This window comes from Onychostruthus taczanowskii, unplaced genomic scaffold (assembly GCF_017590055.1).
Source record: "Onychostruthus taczanowskii isolate IOZ18803 unplaced genomic scaffold, ASM1759005v1 scaffold31, whole genome shotgun sequence".
In the NCBI taxonomy this organism is placed as follows: Eukaryota; Metazoa; Chordata; class Aves; order Passeriformes; family Passeridae; genus Onychostruthus; species Onychostruthus taczanowskii.
The window spans coordinates 2,189,373-2,208,889 of NW_024500461.1; the positions used below are offsets into that span (position 1 = coordinate 2,189,373).

General features: G+C 36.8%; 1 protein-coding gene across 2 annotated transcripts in view; it reads left to right on the forward strand.

The window, feature by feature from the left end:
- The window catches only part of TMTC2 (transmembrane O-mannosyltransferase targeting cadherins 2), a 236,123-nt gene that overhangs the window by 174,780 nt on the left and 41,826 nt on the right, over positions 1–19,517 (forward strand). For both annotated transcript variants that reach the window (XM_041409862.1, XM_041409863.1), the window contains 2 exons: positions 3,746–3,867; positions 17,461–17,542. In XM_041409862.1, the coding sequence (XP_041265796.1) occupies positions 3,746–3,867; positions 17,461–17,542 (204 nt within the window). The remainder of the gene's footprint in view (positions 1–3,745; positions 3,868–17,460; positions 17,543–19,517) is intronic.

The following is a 19,517-nucleotide window of genomic DNA, read 5'->3' on the forward strand; positions in this document are numbered from 1 at the left end:
CTGTTTCTAATTTCTTTGTAAGTATTAATAGAAATGTTAATGAACTTAGTATGCACTTCTTTAAATGGTGTTTCAGCTTCATATTAATGTTTTTCTTGCACTACATTAGTAAATGAGAATTACAGTTTAATAATATATGAGCTTTCTAGTAGAGTAAGACAAGAAATGGGTTCATAAAACTCAGAAAATATTAACTGAACTAACCCCTGTGAAGCAGGAAACAGTTTTGAAATACTGATTGGTCCCATTTTACTCCAGTCGTCTACTGAATTTATTACCACCACTCATTGTGCAGGCAGTGCTGCACATGTCTGTGTTTACACAGATTAGGTACTGGCAATAACTGACCATTTATAGCTTAAGGTTTTCACTGCCATTAATTTCTTTCTTTGTCATTGTTACCGCTGTTGAACTTTACAGATCTGACAAGTTTTATTAATAAAGTGTCTGTGTGTGATCTTTCAGACTTTCAGCATGAGATTTGAAAGATTTTGCAGAAGAAGTAATTGTTAAAGTAAATATAGAAATCTGCTTACGTGTCTGTCAGGGTTGGTGCTGTGACCACTGCCCTGGAGAGTCTGGTTCAGTGCCCAACCACCCCCTGGGTGAAGAACCTTTTCCTGATATCCTACCTAAACACAACTTCAGGCCATTCCCGCAGGTCCTGTCGCTGGTCACCACAGAGAAGAGATCAGTGCCTGCCCCTCCTTTTGCCCTCCAAATGAAGTCATAGCTGCCATGAGGTCTCCCCTCAGTCTCCTCCAGGCTGAACAGTCCAGATGACCTCAGCTGCTCCTCATACAGCTTGCTCTCAAGGCTCTTCACCATCCTCATTGTTCTCTGTTGGGCACTCTGTAATAGTTAAAGATCTTTCTCATATCATGGCACCCAAAACTGCCCCCAGCACTCGAGGTGAGGCCATCCCAGTGCAGAGCAGAGGGGACAGTCCCCTCCCTTGCCCAGCTGTAATGCTGTGCCTGATGCCCCCCAGGACAGGGCTGGCCCTCCTGGCTGCCAGGGCACTGCTGGCTTCTGTTCAATTTGCCATCGACCAGGACCCATTATGCAGCACTGCTTTCCAGCCTTTCATTCCCCGATCTGTCCAGGGTTGCCTCATCCCAGGTGAAGAATCTGGCACTTGCCTTTTGTCAGCTTCGTATGGCTGGTGATATCCCATCTCTCTGGTTTGTTGAGGTCCCTCTGCAGAACCTCCCTGCCTTCAAGAAAGTCAGCAGCTCCTCCCAGTTGTCATGTCTGAGGTTCAGGGGAATACAGTTTCTTTCTTTACAGTTTGATATTTAGATTGACACATTGTGGCTTTGTTTCTAGCTCCTCCCCACTCAGAAATGTCCTCAAAGTTTTAGGAGTTTAGTTTGTGAAATAGTTGAGCTCTTAAAAGCTATTAAAAATTGAATTTCCAAGTACTCCAAAGTTTTTAATCTCTTCTTATATCAAAATCCATCATGAAAAATAGATGAGAACCTTGGATCCTTTTGATATTTGGCAGTGCATTCAGACTTTACTACCCACAGATAATAGCTCCATCACTTACGGCTGCTTACATTACTCTTAAAGCATCTTGTTGTTAATTACTTGAAACTCTGCCAAGCTGTAACAGGTTGGGGTGGAATTTTCCACTTGAAGAAAAGAAAAGGACAATATGGATTCCTCATTTCCTGCATGCTAATGAAGCAGGGGCCTGTGGGAAAAATAGTATGCCAACAAGTAATTAAACATGCTGCATTAAAGCATGCAGCTAGGGAGAGGAGTTGAGGGGAGCATATAGCTTGACTTCTGGCTTCTTCCATGCTTTCAACACTTAATGACTTGGTTTTGAGAAGATAAAGTGTACTGTTGTATCACTTATTTGTCACTATTTGAGTGCTGACATAGTGAAAAGATCACATGTGATGTTACTGTCACTGAATTTGATATTCATGTTCTTTTGGGGTTTCTTACCTGTTTGGATTTTTTTTTAATTTAGCCTGGGCTTTTTTGCGGTGAATTGTTGTGTCTTTTTGACCCTAAACAGCAGCAGAATTACTTAAGTGCTTCTGTGTGTGTTATCAGATATCTAGACCAGTGCTTGAGTAAGAAATGCTATGTAGATCTTGGATTTAGAACAAGTAGACTTTTTTCCCAAACAGTGATGCAAGCCTCTAAATACAGCAGAAAAAAAAATAAATTTTTGTTTGAAAAAAGTCTGTTTGTTCCTAACAATCATGCTGGTTTCCCTTAACCTTGGCTTAGCATGACCTCTATCTCTCTATCATGCTCATTTTATCTATCGTCTGAAGTTTGGTCATTTTGCCTGCACCATGCCCTAATTCATGAAACTCTAAACTGATGTGCCACATTTTGCCTGGGATTCTTCTCCTCTGGTGACAAAGACAAAAAAAAAAATCTGACTTGTCCAATTTTCTTTCATGAAGAAAATCTTCCATAGCCTCTGTAAATATTCAAGATAAAGAGATAAAAGTAGCTCCCATGCTATGAGCTCATTTTCCTCTTTGGGAATCTTTTTTCTTCAAGTTTTGAGGGTGTGGTAGTTGGCTTCAATCTTGATTAAAGAACTTCGGTTCCTCTGTCTCCCTGGTACCTTCACAGTTACCAATTTCCATGTAATGCAGAACTGGGGGCTGTGACTCACCTGGAGACAGCCTTAGCTGATCTTTTCTTGGGTCAGGTCTTGATCCTCCAGTAGTAGTATTTGATAACGTCTGACTTCATAATTTTTGGAAGATACTTAGTAATTTATTAGAAATGGACCAGCTGCTGGGATGATAAAACCCTGAATCAAGTGGCATTTTCAGGCTGTCATTGACCTAGGCAAGGGCACATTTATATCCGGAGTCCTCATGAAGGAGCTGTGTAAGTGCAGAGTGTTAATCTGAAAGCTGTTGTTCTTCACCACTACGTACTTGCTTCATATTAATTATTTCCAACCTTTGAGAAATTTGTTTCCTTATTGAAGAAAGAGACTTTCTTCCTGTGCATACAAAACTCTTTCTCAGAAACTTCATGACTACAATTATCTAACACTAATATATAATATATATAAAAACATATAACATCCCATTCATATATTGTTCTTCAACATTCCCTGCCTCAGCCTCTCATTGTAAAGGATTTCACCTTGAAAAATGTCCAGTGTCGGTCATTTTGTATGTGAGTTCATAAGATTAGAAATTTTAAACTAATGGATGCTATGTTTTAATTTAAACAAGTTGTGGCAGATGACCAAATATAGCTACATTGAGGGATTAGGTTTTTAATGTCTTGCCCCTCCCATCAATATACATTCAGGACTGTTTTCTTAAACTTCCCTAGTTTTTGGTTTCTTGAGTTATTATGATTAAATGCAAACATTTTCCATGTTCTCCCTGCTATTCCATGCTTTGCAATGTAGAGCGATGGAAAAGAAGTGGCTTTTCTAAAGTAGATGGAGTTAGATTTCTGTTACTTTGAGACTTTTGACTAAAGCTTGAGAGGTGGTGCTCTCTCTGACAATTCTTTTCCAACAATAGTTTTAATCTCAGCTATGCTATTTTAGCCCTAATAAGGCTTTAACTTAATCTCCTCACTCAAGTTTCTCCAAGGTTTTTTCTTTGTGGGTGTGGTTGCAAGTGTTCAAATCACTTCACCTTTTTCTAGCTCTCTGCACATTTAAAACACAGAGATAAAGAAATTATGGAAACCTTGAGAAGTTTGTGGCGTTCTCACTAGTGTTTGTTTGACCCTGCAGGAGAAGCCTATATGAGAATGAGCCGGCTGCCCGAAGCAGAGCACTGGTATGTGGAGTCACTGCGATCCAAGAGCGACCACATCCCAGCCCACCTCACCTATGGAAAGCTGCTGGCTCTGACGGTGAGTTTATCAGCACCTCCTGGGGCGTGGTCTCAGGTCCTTTCACTAGGTTAGGTGAAGGAATGGGAAGGCTTTGTACTGAAAATTCTTATTGCCTTGTTTGTCACACTGTTTCAGTTATTCCTTTTAATTAAGGATTTTGAAAGCATTAGTTTGGTTTTTCTTTTTTCCGAGACACTGCAACTATTTTTGAGGTAGTACCAACTCTGTGCTGGAAAAAAACAGTTGTAATGGCACAGAAACTTTGTAATGCACAGTGAGGAGTTCTCTTGATAAAGCCTTTATTAAAAGTTAGTTGGATGACAAGTAATGGAATTAAGATATTCAGTGTTTGACTCAGGGCTGTTGGAGCAGCCTATGGCTGGGTGTCACCTATACTTTGTGAATAACATCTCATGCTTTGAATTTACTTTAGGTGTATCTCTTTGAACATGTGAAAGGAGAGCTAGGAGAACTATTAAGAGCTAGTTCTAAAAAGCCAGAAGAGTTGGACTTACATCTGTAAAATTTACTTAACTTTTGACTGCAGGTGTGCTTGTAGCTCCAGCTAAACTAACCCCGTATGATAGTCATAGCAAAGTGCCAGTCCCTCCTTGATGTTCACACATTTTGAAGATGAAATTAATTTCTATTTTATTAATTCAAATAATTCTGTTTTAATACTGTCTTTCATTTTTTTTTTCGTTTCTCCTTCCCATTTTTCTTCCATTTTTATCTATTTACGTTTGCTTTCCTTGTTTACCTTAGTGGGTTCGTATTTGCTTTCTGTGCTCTACTGATACACCTCTGTATGGTTCTTGAGTCCTTGTGCCTAAGTCTGAACATTCCTCCACTGAAAGTTCCTCAGCTATTCACCTGGTGATAAGATTTTGCTATGGTCTTGATTGTGCTGTCCAGTCTTCAAGCAAAAAATGTCTTTTATTGTGGAAAACAACACAGTGGAACACAACATGATTAATTTCATTAATTAATTACTCCATTACTGTTAAAAGTGTCTGAATTTGGAAAAGAGGAAGGAATTACAACACAAGTCTTCTGTATGAGTAACAGGTGGCAACATAACTTGAAAGACTTAAAAATTGGTCTGTGTTACCATGTAATTTTAAATGCAGAGTTTTATTAAAAGTTGCCTGAAAGGGAAGGTTTTAACTTGTAATGGAAGTCTAGGTGGTAGTGTCATATCCCCACTGCCTGTCAGTCCAGTCAGTCCACATCCTGGAAAGGCTTTTTTTTTTTTTTTTAACAATTCCCAGTTACTGTTAAAATTGCTGGGATATTGACAAATATATGCACCCACTGTTTACCTTCTTCTAGAGTAGAACTACAAATAGGTTGTACAGGAAGATTTCCTTATTTATATTTATCTTGCTTTTCTAGCAGATATCTTTGTATATAGCACCTAAGAATAATAGCAGAAAGTCAGTGTTATTGGCTTCTTAGGAGATCTTTGACACAAAAGTGCTAATTTATTGGAATTGCTGTGGGGAGGTGTTGTGGTTTAGGAATAGTATTTCCCAATTTAGTGTTCCCACTGTAACACTCCAAACCACACGCTGTTCTCTCACTACTCCCTCTCCCTTCTGCTGCAGCAGGCTGGAGAGTAGAATTGGAGGCACAAAAGGTAAAGATCATGGGCTGAAACAAGAACAGTTTACTGCAAACAGTAATAAAACAAGAAAACAAATAGTAAGAGCAACAATATTAATAACAAAGTGTTCCAGAGAGGTGAACGATTCACATGGGGATGCTCACAACTCAGAAACCCCTGGCAATACCCGACTGTGCCACCATCCTCGATCCAGAAGTGATCCCGTTCCCCCTTTCCTGGATGGGGAGGTGGTATGGAACAACCTCTGGGTCCTGGCCGTGCCTCCTCCTGGATACAGCAAAAATTAACCCTATCCTGGCCAGGAAAGTAAGCAAAGAGGTTTTCTTAATAAAATCCAAATTTCTTTTTGTTTGTTTGGTTTTTTGTTACACACACCTCCCTACCCCAGTAGCTCTCTGGTTAATTTTTTCGACCTCTGAGTGTGTGAAATATGAGGTCTGTTAGGGAAAGTCTTGCAGTAATTCTGGGAAACAGGTCTCACAGTTTTCTTCAAAATAACAAAATCCCCAAATCCCAGAAGTGTACAAACATTGTGAGCCACTACTTGATTTTTTTTTAATTCCGTCTCCTCATTATGAAAGTGCAGATATAGGATTAAAATTTGGTGTTACTATCCCAATTTTTAGAAGGAAGCAATGAAAAGTCTGCCTGAGTCCTTGTAGTAGAATTGAACTGTTTGCATTTCTCTGGGGGTATAAATGGAAGATATGTGTGGTGTGGATTGTGCCTTCAGCATCTGAGCTGTGTTTGTGGAAGAACATGTCTCATCAAGGAGATAAACTGTATACAGCTTCGAACACTGAATACTACACTGTGATAGGAAATAAAATACCTTTCCTTTCTCAACACACACTTGCTTTCCTATACTTACTCTGTGCCATAATTGTAGTCTGTTCTCCTCACATTTGTTATTATCTCTTGACACTTTTGTCTTTATTACTGTTGCTTCTCATATTCATGGCAATATGTACAGATAGGGTTGATGTCCATTCTATTGACAGCAGTAGAAGCTGAAAAGATGGTGCTGATATCCTGTTGACTTTCAGGATTTCATAAACATATATCAAGGAACATTATGATGACAAAGTATTTACAGATGGCACAATATTTTTTGATGGTTACTTCATTAATGAAAAATAAAGTTCCCTTATCTTTGATCTATTGAAAAATGGCATTAATTCCAATTAGTTCTTTGAGCTACAGGTCTGCAAAAATATTCAACACAAAAATGGATTAAGAGATTTGGCAGTAAAATATGTGATTTTTGCCTCCATTTTGGTCATTCAATCAGTTTTGCAGGTTACTGTCTGCTCAGTAATTCACAAAAGGAATTTTGTCTAGTTTCTGGTGTACTGACCTGTCCTAGTATTAGTTCCCATCGCAAATACGTAATTGCTGTAACTGACATGCTTCCTGGAAGTCTTCATAAACTTCCTTGGGATTCAGATTAGAGCTGTATCCTTTGGCATAGGTATTTCAGCCTAATCCCAACTTGAGCTACCACTGTGATTTATTCTTCTGTTATATTTTGTGACTAAGATTAATGATAATTTTCTCACAGCCTGTAAAATTTAGGAAAGAGAAAAGCATACTTCAGTTAGTTTTTGGATGTTAGAGATGTGTTAGAGGCTTCTTTGCCGTCTTCTGTTGGAATCAAACCATTGAACTTTTTACAAACCTGTTTCTGAATATAGGTACTGAGACAAAACTTTTAGTAACACTTCTCTGTGTATCTTTTCTAGGAGAGAAATGTGAGATCACTGATGTAGTGAAGGGTGGATGTAGGTGCTAATATAGATGGGAAATTTCTCTGTCAGTGGAATTGGGGTGTAAGGGAGGAGAGGAGGTAATTTCCAGACAAGTTGCTAAATTCTAGCCAAAGGCAATTCTAATATAAAACCCCCTAGCAGTAAAGTCAGACCTGTAAAATTCACGAATTCAGGTATGTTTTACTTCCTTACTTTGATTCCAATGAAGTGGATTAATTTTAACCTCAGTTTTTCTGCCTTCTCAGTATTAATGCTTACTGCAAGCACCATCACATAGAATCAGAGAGTCATTTAGGCTGGAAAAGATACAAGTAATGTCCAAAAGGACTTGGGCATGCTGCTGTATATGCAGGAAGAACAGACCAGCTTAATAGTTCCAGAGGAATAGTTAATGAATTTACAGTCTTGTTACCTACCTGTTATAAGTTACAAGAAATTCCTAGCTCCTATATTAGTTCATGTTATATGTTTATATCTAAGAATTACAGCTCACTAAGCTACAATTTTCTTGAAAATATGTTAGGACAGCATAATTTGTTGGTTGAAAATCATGATTAGTAGCTCAGTTACTAGAATAATTGGAAAATAGACAGTTGTCTGGGGCTTAGGTTTGTCCTTTTTTATATTTTTGAAATGACCTGTAGGTATTTAGAACTGTAGTGCTTTAGCTTTATGTGCTTTTCATACCTGTAACTTGTTAAACTGCTTAAATAGTGAGAAATTTGTTTTTCAATGTAACATGTTAGTTAACAGAGCCAATCTTCTGGTAACTTCGTACCACAGCATCTGGGTCTTACCTCTTGCTTAGGTAGTCTATTTCTGCATTGCAAAGAAAAGCATAATTTTTTGAAAGACTTTAAAATTGCAAGGCTCTCAGCTTTAGGATAAAAATGAGTCTGTCAAAAATGACAGTGCCAGGTGATGCCTTGAGCATGTATTGTAATTTGATTTCCATTATATGAGCAGACCTTCTAGAAGAGAAGTCATTGGTTGTCTTGCTAAAATAATCATTTGCAAGTAAGACTTTTAATTTTTTTTTCTTCCTCTCACTTTAGTAGTCTTAAAGAGAAGACTAAGAAACCCTCCCACCTAATGTCTGGCCTCTGCCATCAGTCAGTGGCTTGTTGTTACAGTAGCATGCTAGTTCTGAGAAGCTTTATTTCAATTACGAATAAATGTTTTTAAGTTTTATCTTGTCTGTTTTGAGTGAAGTTGAGCCCACAAATGACCCTGCATAGTTTGCAGAAGTGGCTCTAATTACTAAAATACTTAGGGTCAGCCTCATATTTCGCACGTCACATCTAGGAATTACAGGCTTTGCTATATTTCTCTGGAAGAAAATGCACAGTGTTTTCTTGCATTTTACATGGCTCCACACAGTGATGTTAATCTCCTATTTTTCAGTGGCTTGGAAAATCACCCAAAATTCTGTAAGAAAAATTTACTGCTGGAGCTCCAACTATTAAATTCAGCAATAATCATCCTAGAAGATTCCCTGTATCATAAAATATTTTATTTTGAAGTGTTTTCTTCAAATGGGAAAAGGCAGTCATAGACATGATAGAGACAGGCAGTGATTTGGATTAATATAAAAGTAACAGGATTGTGACATTCAAATATCAATGTTGAAGTTTAGTACTTTTCTTAAGTTTTGCGATAGTTGCCCCTCAGTGAGTGACCGTATTTTTCCTGCAGTTGATTGTTGCTTATGCTTTTGACAAACAGAAGGCCAGTGAGATATCCTGCCATTTTTGGTTAGTTGTGAAATTACTCAGAGTGTTGCTATCAAATACCCTACTGTATTCAGTAATTGGTGTAGTGCTTGACTGTCATCTCAAAATAAATATAAATAAATGAAAATGTAGAAGTAAATGGAAGATAGGAAAAAAAGAAAAGAATGGGACAGCAGGGGAGAAGGAGAATGGTGTAGGTGAATAGACTAATTCAACATTTACAGTTCGTGTAATTACTTACTGCTGGTGTTTCAGCACAGAAAGGAAATTTGCATTCCTGTTGGAAAAATCTGTCATATTGTCATCTTTAATGTCACTAGTTCATTGCTACTTTTTTTCTGTCTCTCTAGATTTATACAAATGGGAAGAAAGCAGGAATGAGGGAGAACAGTCATGATGTCAAAAGAATTGTGACTGTCTTTAAGACATAGCAATTGAAATGCTCTGTTAAATCTAGTCATGATCTTCTAGAACAGTTTCTTCTTGTAGTAATTAACTCCTTTAAAGCAAACAAAAATATTTTCAGTAATACTTAGGGGGGCAATAAATGCCTACACATAGAGAAATCTTTAATTAGTGAAAAGGCATTTTCTGAACAGGTCAATTTAATTAGGTCAGCAAAGCTCTTAGGTATTTCATTTTGGGAAACTATATCCCTTGGCTGTTAGTACTGCTTCTAGGAAGATTCTTTTTTTAATGGAAATTGGGTATTTCAGTTAAAGTCACAGCATGATAATATAAAAATGACATTGAATCCATGAGAATGCCTTACCTGAGAAATCAAGTTAAGCCAAGCAATAGCCACTACTGCTTTTCTGTCTTGTCTTCATTTTGTCTTTGGAGCCTGGTATAGACACTGTGAGCTTTCTTGACACTTGAAATCCCTTGAGGGTTAAAACTGATGTGTGCACAGTTTGTATTTAGTTCTGAGTTTGCAGAATGTGAGTTATTTCCATTTTTGTTTCCAGCTTACAGGCAATTCACTGGTAGTGGCTAGAAGGAAGGGGTTTCCTTTTTAGTGGGGAAAATCAGGTTAACTGACTCAGAACTATGAACTCTTTTTAAAGGTTTGGTTATCTGGTGTATCTGGAGCTTTTACACATCCAGTCTGAACGACAGGATTTCCGAACTACAGAAATTTCAATAGCTGACATCTATTGAGCTCATATTTCCTCAGAGGCTGGCTGCGTGCCAGAAGTTTTGAATCCATAGATATGCTTTCCAGTCCCCTTAGGACATGTGTTAGGCTGCATGCCAGCTGTAATAGAATTAATTGTAAAGCTGAATATTTTCATTTAAATATACCATATTTGTCTAGTTCATAAATGACTCTGGAACAGGTATTTAGGCACATAACCCCTCACTAACCTCCTTTAGGGATCTCATCTTCAGTATCATGTTTCTAACTTCCTGTAGACAGGAAAGAGGGAGCCCTAAACTTCTCACTTTACTCAACATAAATTTAAAGCTTGTTGCAGAGAACATCACTGACGCAGAATGAACTGCTTTCATGAAAAAAATCACAGGCTGCTTTGGGTTTGGAAGCAGCCTTAAAAATCATCTGGTTCTAACCCACCAAAAGAGAGATCTTTTTTGTTTTATTACATGGTTGAATAAAGCTGTTGTACTTACCCCGCGCATAGTAATTTTGTCAGTAATTGTGGAAAAATAAGCCAAATTTAGCTTAGAAGCAATTCATAGGACTCAGTGAAAACAGCATGTGAAAATACTGAATTTACGTTCTACTGACTGACCAATGAAATATAAGTAGATATTAATAATTTCGTTATCAGAAAATATAAATTGTGGTTTAAGACCGAACAGAAAAGAAAGGGACTAACCTGGAAATTTACTTCACATTTCATTACATATTTGTGATAGAAAATGGTCAAAGCTTAATGACTGAAGTGGATATTTCAATAGGGGTCTAGACAGTAAATAAATCACAAGATATAGAATGAAATCAGTTCTTTAAAAGTTTACTGAAGACTTTACACAATATTTCTTGTTTTCAACAGTGATGTAATGAGGTAAATTCCTTCTAGACTTCAAGTTATCCCAAAATAAACACTAAAAATAGATATACTATTTAAAAATATGATCAAACAAAAAACCCCACCACAACAGAACAACTGAATAAAAACTCCTTTAAGGGGAAAAAAATTTATGCCTACATTTCTTTTCTATATTGTTTTGAATACTTTAATAGAACAAGAAAGATTTTGGTGATAGGAGACACATAAACCAAGAAAATGGATGTCTATTAGCTTTAATATATTATTGATTAATTTGATATGTAATACTTGAAGAAAATGTCACCTTAATAGTGTCTCAATCATGTCCCAAGCCAGTAAAGTTTTGAGTTGTGCTTTGATTTCTTTGATTTTTTCTATTTGTCAGTTCATATGCAGTTGTGTCACATTCCAAAATACTTAAGGTCCAGTAGATTCCCACCAAAGTCAATGGGCACTGCTTCAATCTCAACCCTCTGGTTATCATGCCTTTAATTATCATTGCAGATGTATACTCAAGAAAACAGTTTATGTTATGATTCTCTCTTAATTAACCTTGGCTCATAGAAGAATCACACTGACTTAGTAGTGTCTCAGTGAATCTAGTAGATGGAATTTTACACAACAAAAATCTGCATGTGTTTGAAGGAGGGCTAATGTTATATATTAAGATGGAAGTGAGCCACTAAAGGTGCAAATAGAAGATGAAACTAAAAGAAGAGGTTGTATGTTATTGATTCTACCAAGGCTTACTTTCAAAACTCAGCTAGGTTATGTACTGGGTTATGCATGCAGTATGCAATGTACTGGATTGTACATTGGTCCAGTGAGAGGACTGGGAAAGAGAATGTTAGTCATGACCTCAGTGACCAAGTTATGTGGATGTGTCACACTGGACAATAATGAGAAAAATTGCTCCACATTTATTATAAAATTTAATAAATGGCGAATTACTTTATATTGGTAGATAAAGATTTATAGTCTAATTTCCTCCAGAGTAGTCCAGTTCATGCTCCCATATGCTGAGATGGCTTCTCTGCCACGTTTGGTTGTTATTATTTTATTTTAATAAAGATGAGATGAAAAGGCAGGATTTGTCTCCTTAATGCACAGGAAGTATAGAAACTGAGATAAATTTTAGACCTTTGATGTTAATAATCCATGTTCTGTATATTTCGGTTGGTCTAGCATTTCACATACAAATTATGGCACAAGGTATTTATATTATAGTTCAGACTGAAGAGGAAAGAGTTGTAGAAATAACAGCAAAATGAAGGAAAAAAGAAGAATCCTTTTAGCTACTAAATGCTAGATATTAAAGTTGTTTTTGAACTACTAATATTTAAACCTGAGGTGGAGAGCTTGCCTATGTCAATGACATTGTTGTAAGGTGCAACTGCAAACAGTTCCTGTTTCATTAGTCCAGCTAAGTAAAAGTTTTTGAAGAATTCATTTACTCAGTATCACACCATTTAAGTTGTGTTTTGCCTCACAACTTTTGTGAAGCAAAAGGAACTGGTTATGAAACAGGATATGCAGGTCTGCAATAACTTAAAGAAGCATGGAAAGGAAGTCACTGGTTCAGTTCAGACTTTTTTGCTATCACTGAATAGTCTGTGACTTTAAAGTGTTCCAGAGAGGAAGAAAAAAATCATGTAACATAATACTTGTTTCTCTCTATTCAGTGTGCGCATTTTAATCAAACTTCCATTAATAAATCTTTTCATAATTCAATCTGTTTTATTAAAAATGTGAATGCTTGCCAAAAAAAAAAGTAACAGATGTGACAAGTGACAGTCAACTGCATTTGTAGCATAAATTAAGTTCTTTATGCAATCACATTATTACCAGTTAAAATTGGTAAAACTATATTGAAGAATAAAGTCTGTGTCCTGCTGGTGAAACCCTCCTAAGTATTGAAGAATGATGAATATTTATGTTGTATAACGTTGGTTCAGATTGCAGAGACCACCTAATTTGTTGAACCACCTTACTGGTTGCCACTGTGTCATCATAGTTTCCACAGGAGGGTTATTCAGAGCTGCTCAGCTGTATTAGTCTTTCCCAGTTTTACTTCCATTGCAGGGTCCCTGGGCCTCCAGCAGCCTGAAGTACAACAGCTGCCTCAACATAAATTTGGCACAGTTAACGAGAAAAGTGAGGAAAAAAAATTGGGGTGGATATCGAAATGCTAGTTTTGTCCTCAGCTTTTTAATATTCTAAGGATAAATACAGTCTTCTACTAATGAATGAACTGCCCTTAGCTGGCTGGCTTTCAGTTGTTCTGGTGATCTTAACAGTCATTTATATATCATTTGTATGAAAGCTGTATGTCTGACCATATTAGCAAGCACAGATACATTGTTCTGGTCTCTAGGGAAGAAGCAAGCAACAAAACAAAAAACCTCTTGCGGTCAACTGCAAAGAACTGGTCTTAGAAAATCAAGCTCCTGAAATCATATTTAAACAGTTAACAGTTTGTCTTCCAAAACTGCAAGCACCCAGCCATTCTGATTTAGAGTCTGTGTGATTTGTGGAGAGTGATGTATTTCTGAAAACCAGGACAACTTAAGTGTTAGGTTATAAGAACCCTGTATTACTTACCTGCACTTTAATTTTTTTTTTTCATTTTTAATTTGTTGGTGTTGCTGGAAGATGGTAAGCAGGGGCGTTTCATCTATATTTGGGCATGAGACAGGGGAGAGGGGGATTGATGTTTTTGTTATTAATGGAAAACTCCAGGAAGCTTGTCCTCATTATATGCTCTAGGTCCAGATCCAGTAAGGCAAATATCAGCCAGTGTTCCAAATCAATTATTAAAGTGTCTTTATCATATTAAAGTTCTTTTCTTCAGCTAGGAGATTGTCACTGATTGTTTTATGATTCAGTCTTGTTAGTCTCTGCCCTGAAAAGCCATAAGTATGCCAGAGTGTCTGCGCAGAGGATCTCCATTGGGGCTTGGGCTGGGACCATCCACTCATTTCCCCAGAGCAGACCAATAGCTGTCACAGAGCACCTTTCCATTAGCTACTGACCTGGGCTGAATGTAAACTGGTGACCAAGAGCAGAAAGGTATTTTGTATCCCATTATTCATCCTCAGGGCTGTCAAGTATTTTCATTAAAATGTATTAATAACTTCTTTATCCTTCAAATAAGTCTGCTATCATAAAGTCTGCCATTGTAAACTTAGTTTTTTTTCTTTGTAAAATTGACAGAGCATGTCATTGTGCATGTATGACTGCAAACCCTGCTGCTAGAAATTGGGAGGTTACCAGTGGCTCTCAACTCCTGCCTTGGTATGGGTCAATGCATGTAACAGTGAGCATGTGCACCAAATACCTTCCTGCCCCAAATCAGTATTTTTCAGCTGTTTAAACAATTATTTGGATTTTCTTTAATAGTTATAATTTTGTTCCCTTTCACCATCTGTTTTATTTAACACTGACAACATACAGTGGGAAAGGGACAATGGTAGGATTGTTGTCAAGCAAACTACAGTGTCTGCATTCTGTTGGCTAGTTAAGATGTATATTGATTGGATAATTGAAAAAAAAAGTTGATAAATACTAAATTTTAATTGTGAAATAGCCTGATTCTGTCAAGTGGTTGTATTTTACATATTTTGACACAAAGACTAATGTGTATTAAATCTATGCTGAGGTATTGACATTTTAGTAGCAGACTGCATTAAAGAGGACATTTTAGCTGGTGTGATGCAAGGCTCCTCACAATGCCAGTCTGCAAGAAAACACTTTCATTCATTTTTTAAAATAATTTTTGACGAATGTGGATAAATGAAAGTGATGGCCAACGTGAACAAATGGAGCTTTTGCTGATTGTTTTTAATCAGATAACTTTATGTCTTGGTTGATATAATTAAACTTTTTCTTCCATTTATCTGTGAAATGACCATTTGAGCCTGTAAATAGCACAGTTCTTTTGATATTATGTGTGCTGGCACCTGTCATCATTGTGTATTGTAGGTCTCCTGACTAGCCTGAACTTGAGTGCAGTATGCCATTTGGAAAGTGCCAAAAGGAGTAGAGCAGTCATGTATTTTTGGTGATTCCAGTAAATAAAAATTAATCATGTTTGACAAATGTTTGTGGCCTTACAGTTCTGTAGGTAGAAGCTACAATTTTGTGACTGTATTCAATGAACTGTGCTTTGATGTTCTAGAAATAGACACAGAGTGCAACTGGCTAAAACTAATTATGTCGGTCTGTTAAAAAAGGCAATTATGCAAAATCTGTACATGTTCATTCTGTCAGTATTAATGATACATATGCTTAGTGCCTCTCATTTTGAAGCCTCAGTACTAGACTTAGATAAGCCATTGTAACTTTTGCCAGACTACAGTTGCCAGCCTTAGAGTTAAATGTGCAAAATTGAATGTTCAATTATCATCTCACCCTGCTAGTTACTTTAATTCATGGGGGTTTTTTCCTTGATTTTTTTTTTTTTTGTTCTTAACTATAGTTACATGGTATTTTAAAAGATTGTGTTTTTTATATATATGTATATATATATATATGTATTTATGTCTTAACTGCACTAGTAAAAGAAGAAAAATCAGTCTGGGTTATGTGTCATACAGTTTTTTGTTTTGGGCTTTTTGTTTGTGGGTTTGTTGTGTTGTTGTTTGTGGTTTGGGTTTTTATATAAAGTAGGATGAGCCACTGCAATATAAGATAGTAATGTAATTGCAGAATTGCACTAGCATGTAATTGCACTGTTTGGTTGATAGGAACCTTGTGCCATGTGGATTTGGCTTTAAGGAATATGGGCTTACCAAAGAAAGTTCCCTAAATAATACGCCTGAATTCTTACCCCCAATGAACATTCATTCTGTGAAACTAGAATCCTGTAAATGGTAAGCCTGCTCGTATCTCTGCCAGGATGCTTTCTTGAAACATGACCTCTCTGTTGGTTTTGATGGAACCTGGTCTTCATATAGTTCTTGGTGTGCTGCGCAACTTCCTTCACTCTATTTTATTGTCTCTAAGACTCCTGAGGGAAATACTGAGAATCTAAAGCAGCTGTAATCATGAACAGATCTCATTATTATTCCTATGTTAACTTGTGGGATAGTGCAGGATGTGTGCCATGTCTGTTTCCAGACCACAAAACTTGAGAAAGCCTATATGGCTGTATCTGTGAAATGACACTCAAGGCAACTTGAGAGGTGCAGGCCACAGTGCCTTTCTTCCGCAGGGGTTAAGCTTAACTGCTCTTTATTCTGCAGGCTGCCTATTTTATAGCACAAACCACAGCAGCTAATTTCATGGGGATAGGGATAAACAGGTCACAGGTGTCTTACTGAATATGTGATAGTGATTTGTGTTTGAGTATCAGACTGGACTAATCCAGTATCACTGTTTTTTCAGGAATAATGACCACTAATGGATCTCTTCTGGCACTTCTATACCATAATGGAACTATAGTGATTTGGTGATTCCAGTGATAAGGAAATCTCTGTCTCAGAAAATGTCTATTCTTTTTACCATCAGTTCTGTTAGGCTTTGGTTTGGTTGGTTTTGGGGATTTCTTTTCCCTGACCAGTTGTCATACCTTTTACAATTGTCTTTAAAAATTACCATTTCTATTACAGCTGTTTTATGGTTTTCAGAATTGATTTCTGATAAAATCTGACTTCCCACATTAAAATCAGAAATACATTTTTTTTTTTTTACTTTCCACATTAAACCCTAAAATATTTTCTATTTATGTACTTTCATTTGTGGTAACTTTACCTTTGGCTGTGTATATAGTGTTATTTAGGATACAAGGAAAAGAAATGGATCTGCATCAGGGGACATTCCGAATGGATATTAGGCAGAGGTTTTTTTGCTGCAAAGGTCACTGGGAAGTGGTTACAGCACCCAGCCTGTCAGAGCTCAAGAAGTATCTGGAAAACACTTGGTCACATGGTTTTAGGTAGTCCTGTGAGGATCAGGGAGTGGGAGTGAATGATATTTATGGGTCCTTTCCAACATGAGAACTTCTAGGATTCTGTGATTTCATAGAACCATAACATGCTTTCCCTCCTCCACCCCCCACCAACTTTTTTTTTTTTTAGGAGCATGACTTAAGCTCTGTCCTAGTTTCTCTCTGATTTTAGCTTGGGTGAGTGTAACGCTTGTCCAGAAAAGGAGCATGGAACTGATATTCACCCCAAAGCCCTTTACAATACTTATTGCAAAATGTTTCTACCACTTCCTTACTTCTTGCACACTGATGATGTTGGATACATTTCTTCCTTAGTCTGGAGATCTGCACCATAAAGTAGCTGACCACAAAACTTACTGTAGCATTTAAACATTTTTATTTATTTTGGTTAAAGTCTAGTGATAATAATGGTTGTTTTTCTGCAGTGCCTGGAATTTGTAAATTTTAACTGTACAGGATTGCTCCAGGGTGACACACTGTTAAAATAATTTCACCCCCCTTTTTTTTGTTTTATTTTTAGGGACGCAAGAGTGAGGCAGAGAAGTACTTCATGAAGGCTATTCAGCTGGATCCTACCAAAGGAAACTGCTACATGCATTATGGTATGTTTCAGATAGATAGAATTTCAACATATTCCAGGCTTGCTCTTAATCTCTCCAAGTGATTAAATATTTGAGAAATACTACTGGCAAAATATCTTCTTTAAAAGGAAAGAAACTAATCTACCATATATTACTTCATTGCCATGTTTCCATCATTGTAGAGGGAGAGGTGAAGATTTTCATATTTTGCATAGTTTTCCTCCTATGGAATTTTGGTATTGCTGCCTCCCTGGGAAAGAACAAAGGTGGCTATTGCCATATGTCAAAGTTTCATGGCCTGGAATATTATTGTTAACAGTTTTGGTCTGACTTCACTGATTGTTGTTGGGTGGGCAACCAGAAGTTTTACTCCAATGTGTGTCAGTTCCATATATTGAAGTGTCTTACAGGCCTTACATCTACTCCTTCCCACCACCTTCTTGGCTTGAAATGGCGAAGCATTACAAAAGGTTTTGACAAGTTGGCTGTATCTTTCCTTTTAGGCTATGCATGTAGCATAAAGCACACAGTTAATTTGAAGGTGTCTTTGTAACTTTGGATTGTTTTTGCTAGATGTGCAAAAAACACTTCCAGATGTGTTTAGTTTCAGGGAACCAAAATTATTTATCTTTATGGCCTAATTCTTACTGTATTTTAAAGCTGATAATGGACAAATCTTAAAATGCAAGCTATGTTGTGCCAGTTGGAACACAGAAAGCAGTAAGTTTCATCTTCGTTTAGGAAGAAGGTAGGGAACTACACAGCACACTATATGTGTGTGTATATATATATATATATATATATCTTTGTATATTATCTTAATTTTCTCTTCTGGTTTTTACTGGTAAAATAAATAAAAATGAGTGGGTAAGGGGAAAATCAATCTCACATAATAATCATGTTTTTACTCTGTGATAACTTTGTCTGAATTGCTTATATGCTGTATCTCTTTGGTCCTATGCAGTATGAAATTCTGTATGTCAGATTCCTAGAATCAACCTTTGAACTTGGAACATGTTATTGTATTTAAATTAATGTAGCCCAGTGTTGCATTATTTTGCATTATGAAACACTGCAGTTCAAAGCCTTGTCTTCTCTTTATGCCTGTACAAGTAAAGATGATAGGGATATTTGTGCATAGAAACCCCATTATTTCAATGGGATGTGAGTAATGTGTATATCTCAAGACAATAAGTAAAAGTTACAGCTGATGGTTTCTTGAAATCCTACTCAAGCCCCTTCCAGCCTTTGCTACTAAGAAATCTGTCCTAAATGATTAAGAAATCTTTGCATAAAAATTCAGTGGTTGGTCTAAACAGTCCATCTCAGCAAATGATGTTAGGATTTAGTGTATTTTATTTATTATAGGTCTAGAACTTTTTTTCTTTTTTGCTCACTACTCATCAATTTGCTTGTCCTTTCCTGCAATATTCCCTCTGTCTCATTTTCAGGTATCCTATAAACTAAAAGCATGGTTATTCAAATCATCATTCATGTCTGATATATTGACTTCTTCATTACCAGATTACAATATTAACATGGTGTGTTATTTCCTAATTAAGATTATTCCCTAAAAACATTGGAAAACTTTTCCTTTATTGTGTACCAGGTTCAAAAAGTGGGTTCTGTCATTGTGCAGAGGTGATAATCAACACAAGTGAGGTTCTACTCAGCAGATTAGGAGTGAAGAGTGAAATTCAGTCAATTTGGAATAACAGCATAGTAAAATGGGATGCTGAAGGGCAATAGACACAAGAAGGTTCTCTTTAGCAGTCATTAGGTCTTGGAGCTTTATACCCAGAGAGCTCTTCTGAATGCATGTGAAATCTTTTCATAATATAACTTCTGATCGCCTCACTGGTTCAGTGATGTTATTCTACATTTATATCAAAGCAGCTATGAGAAAGATATGGTCTACTTCTGCTTGCCTCTTGTGTCTGTGTAGTACAGCTGATCTCAAATCCTTGTCGCTTTGGGCACAGAACTTTATAAAATT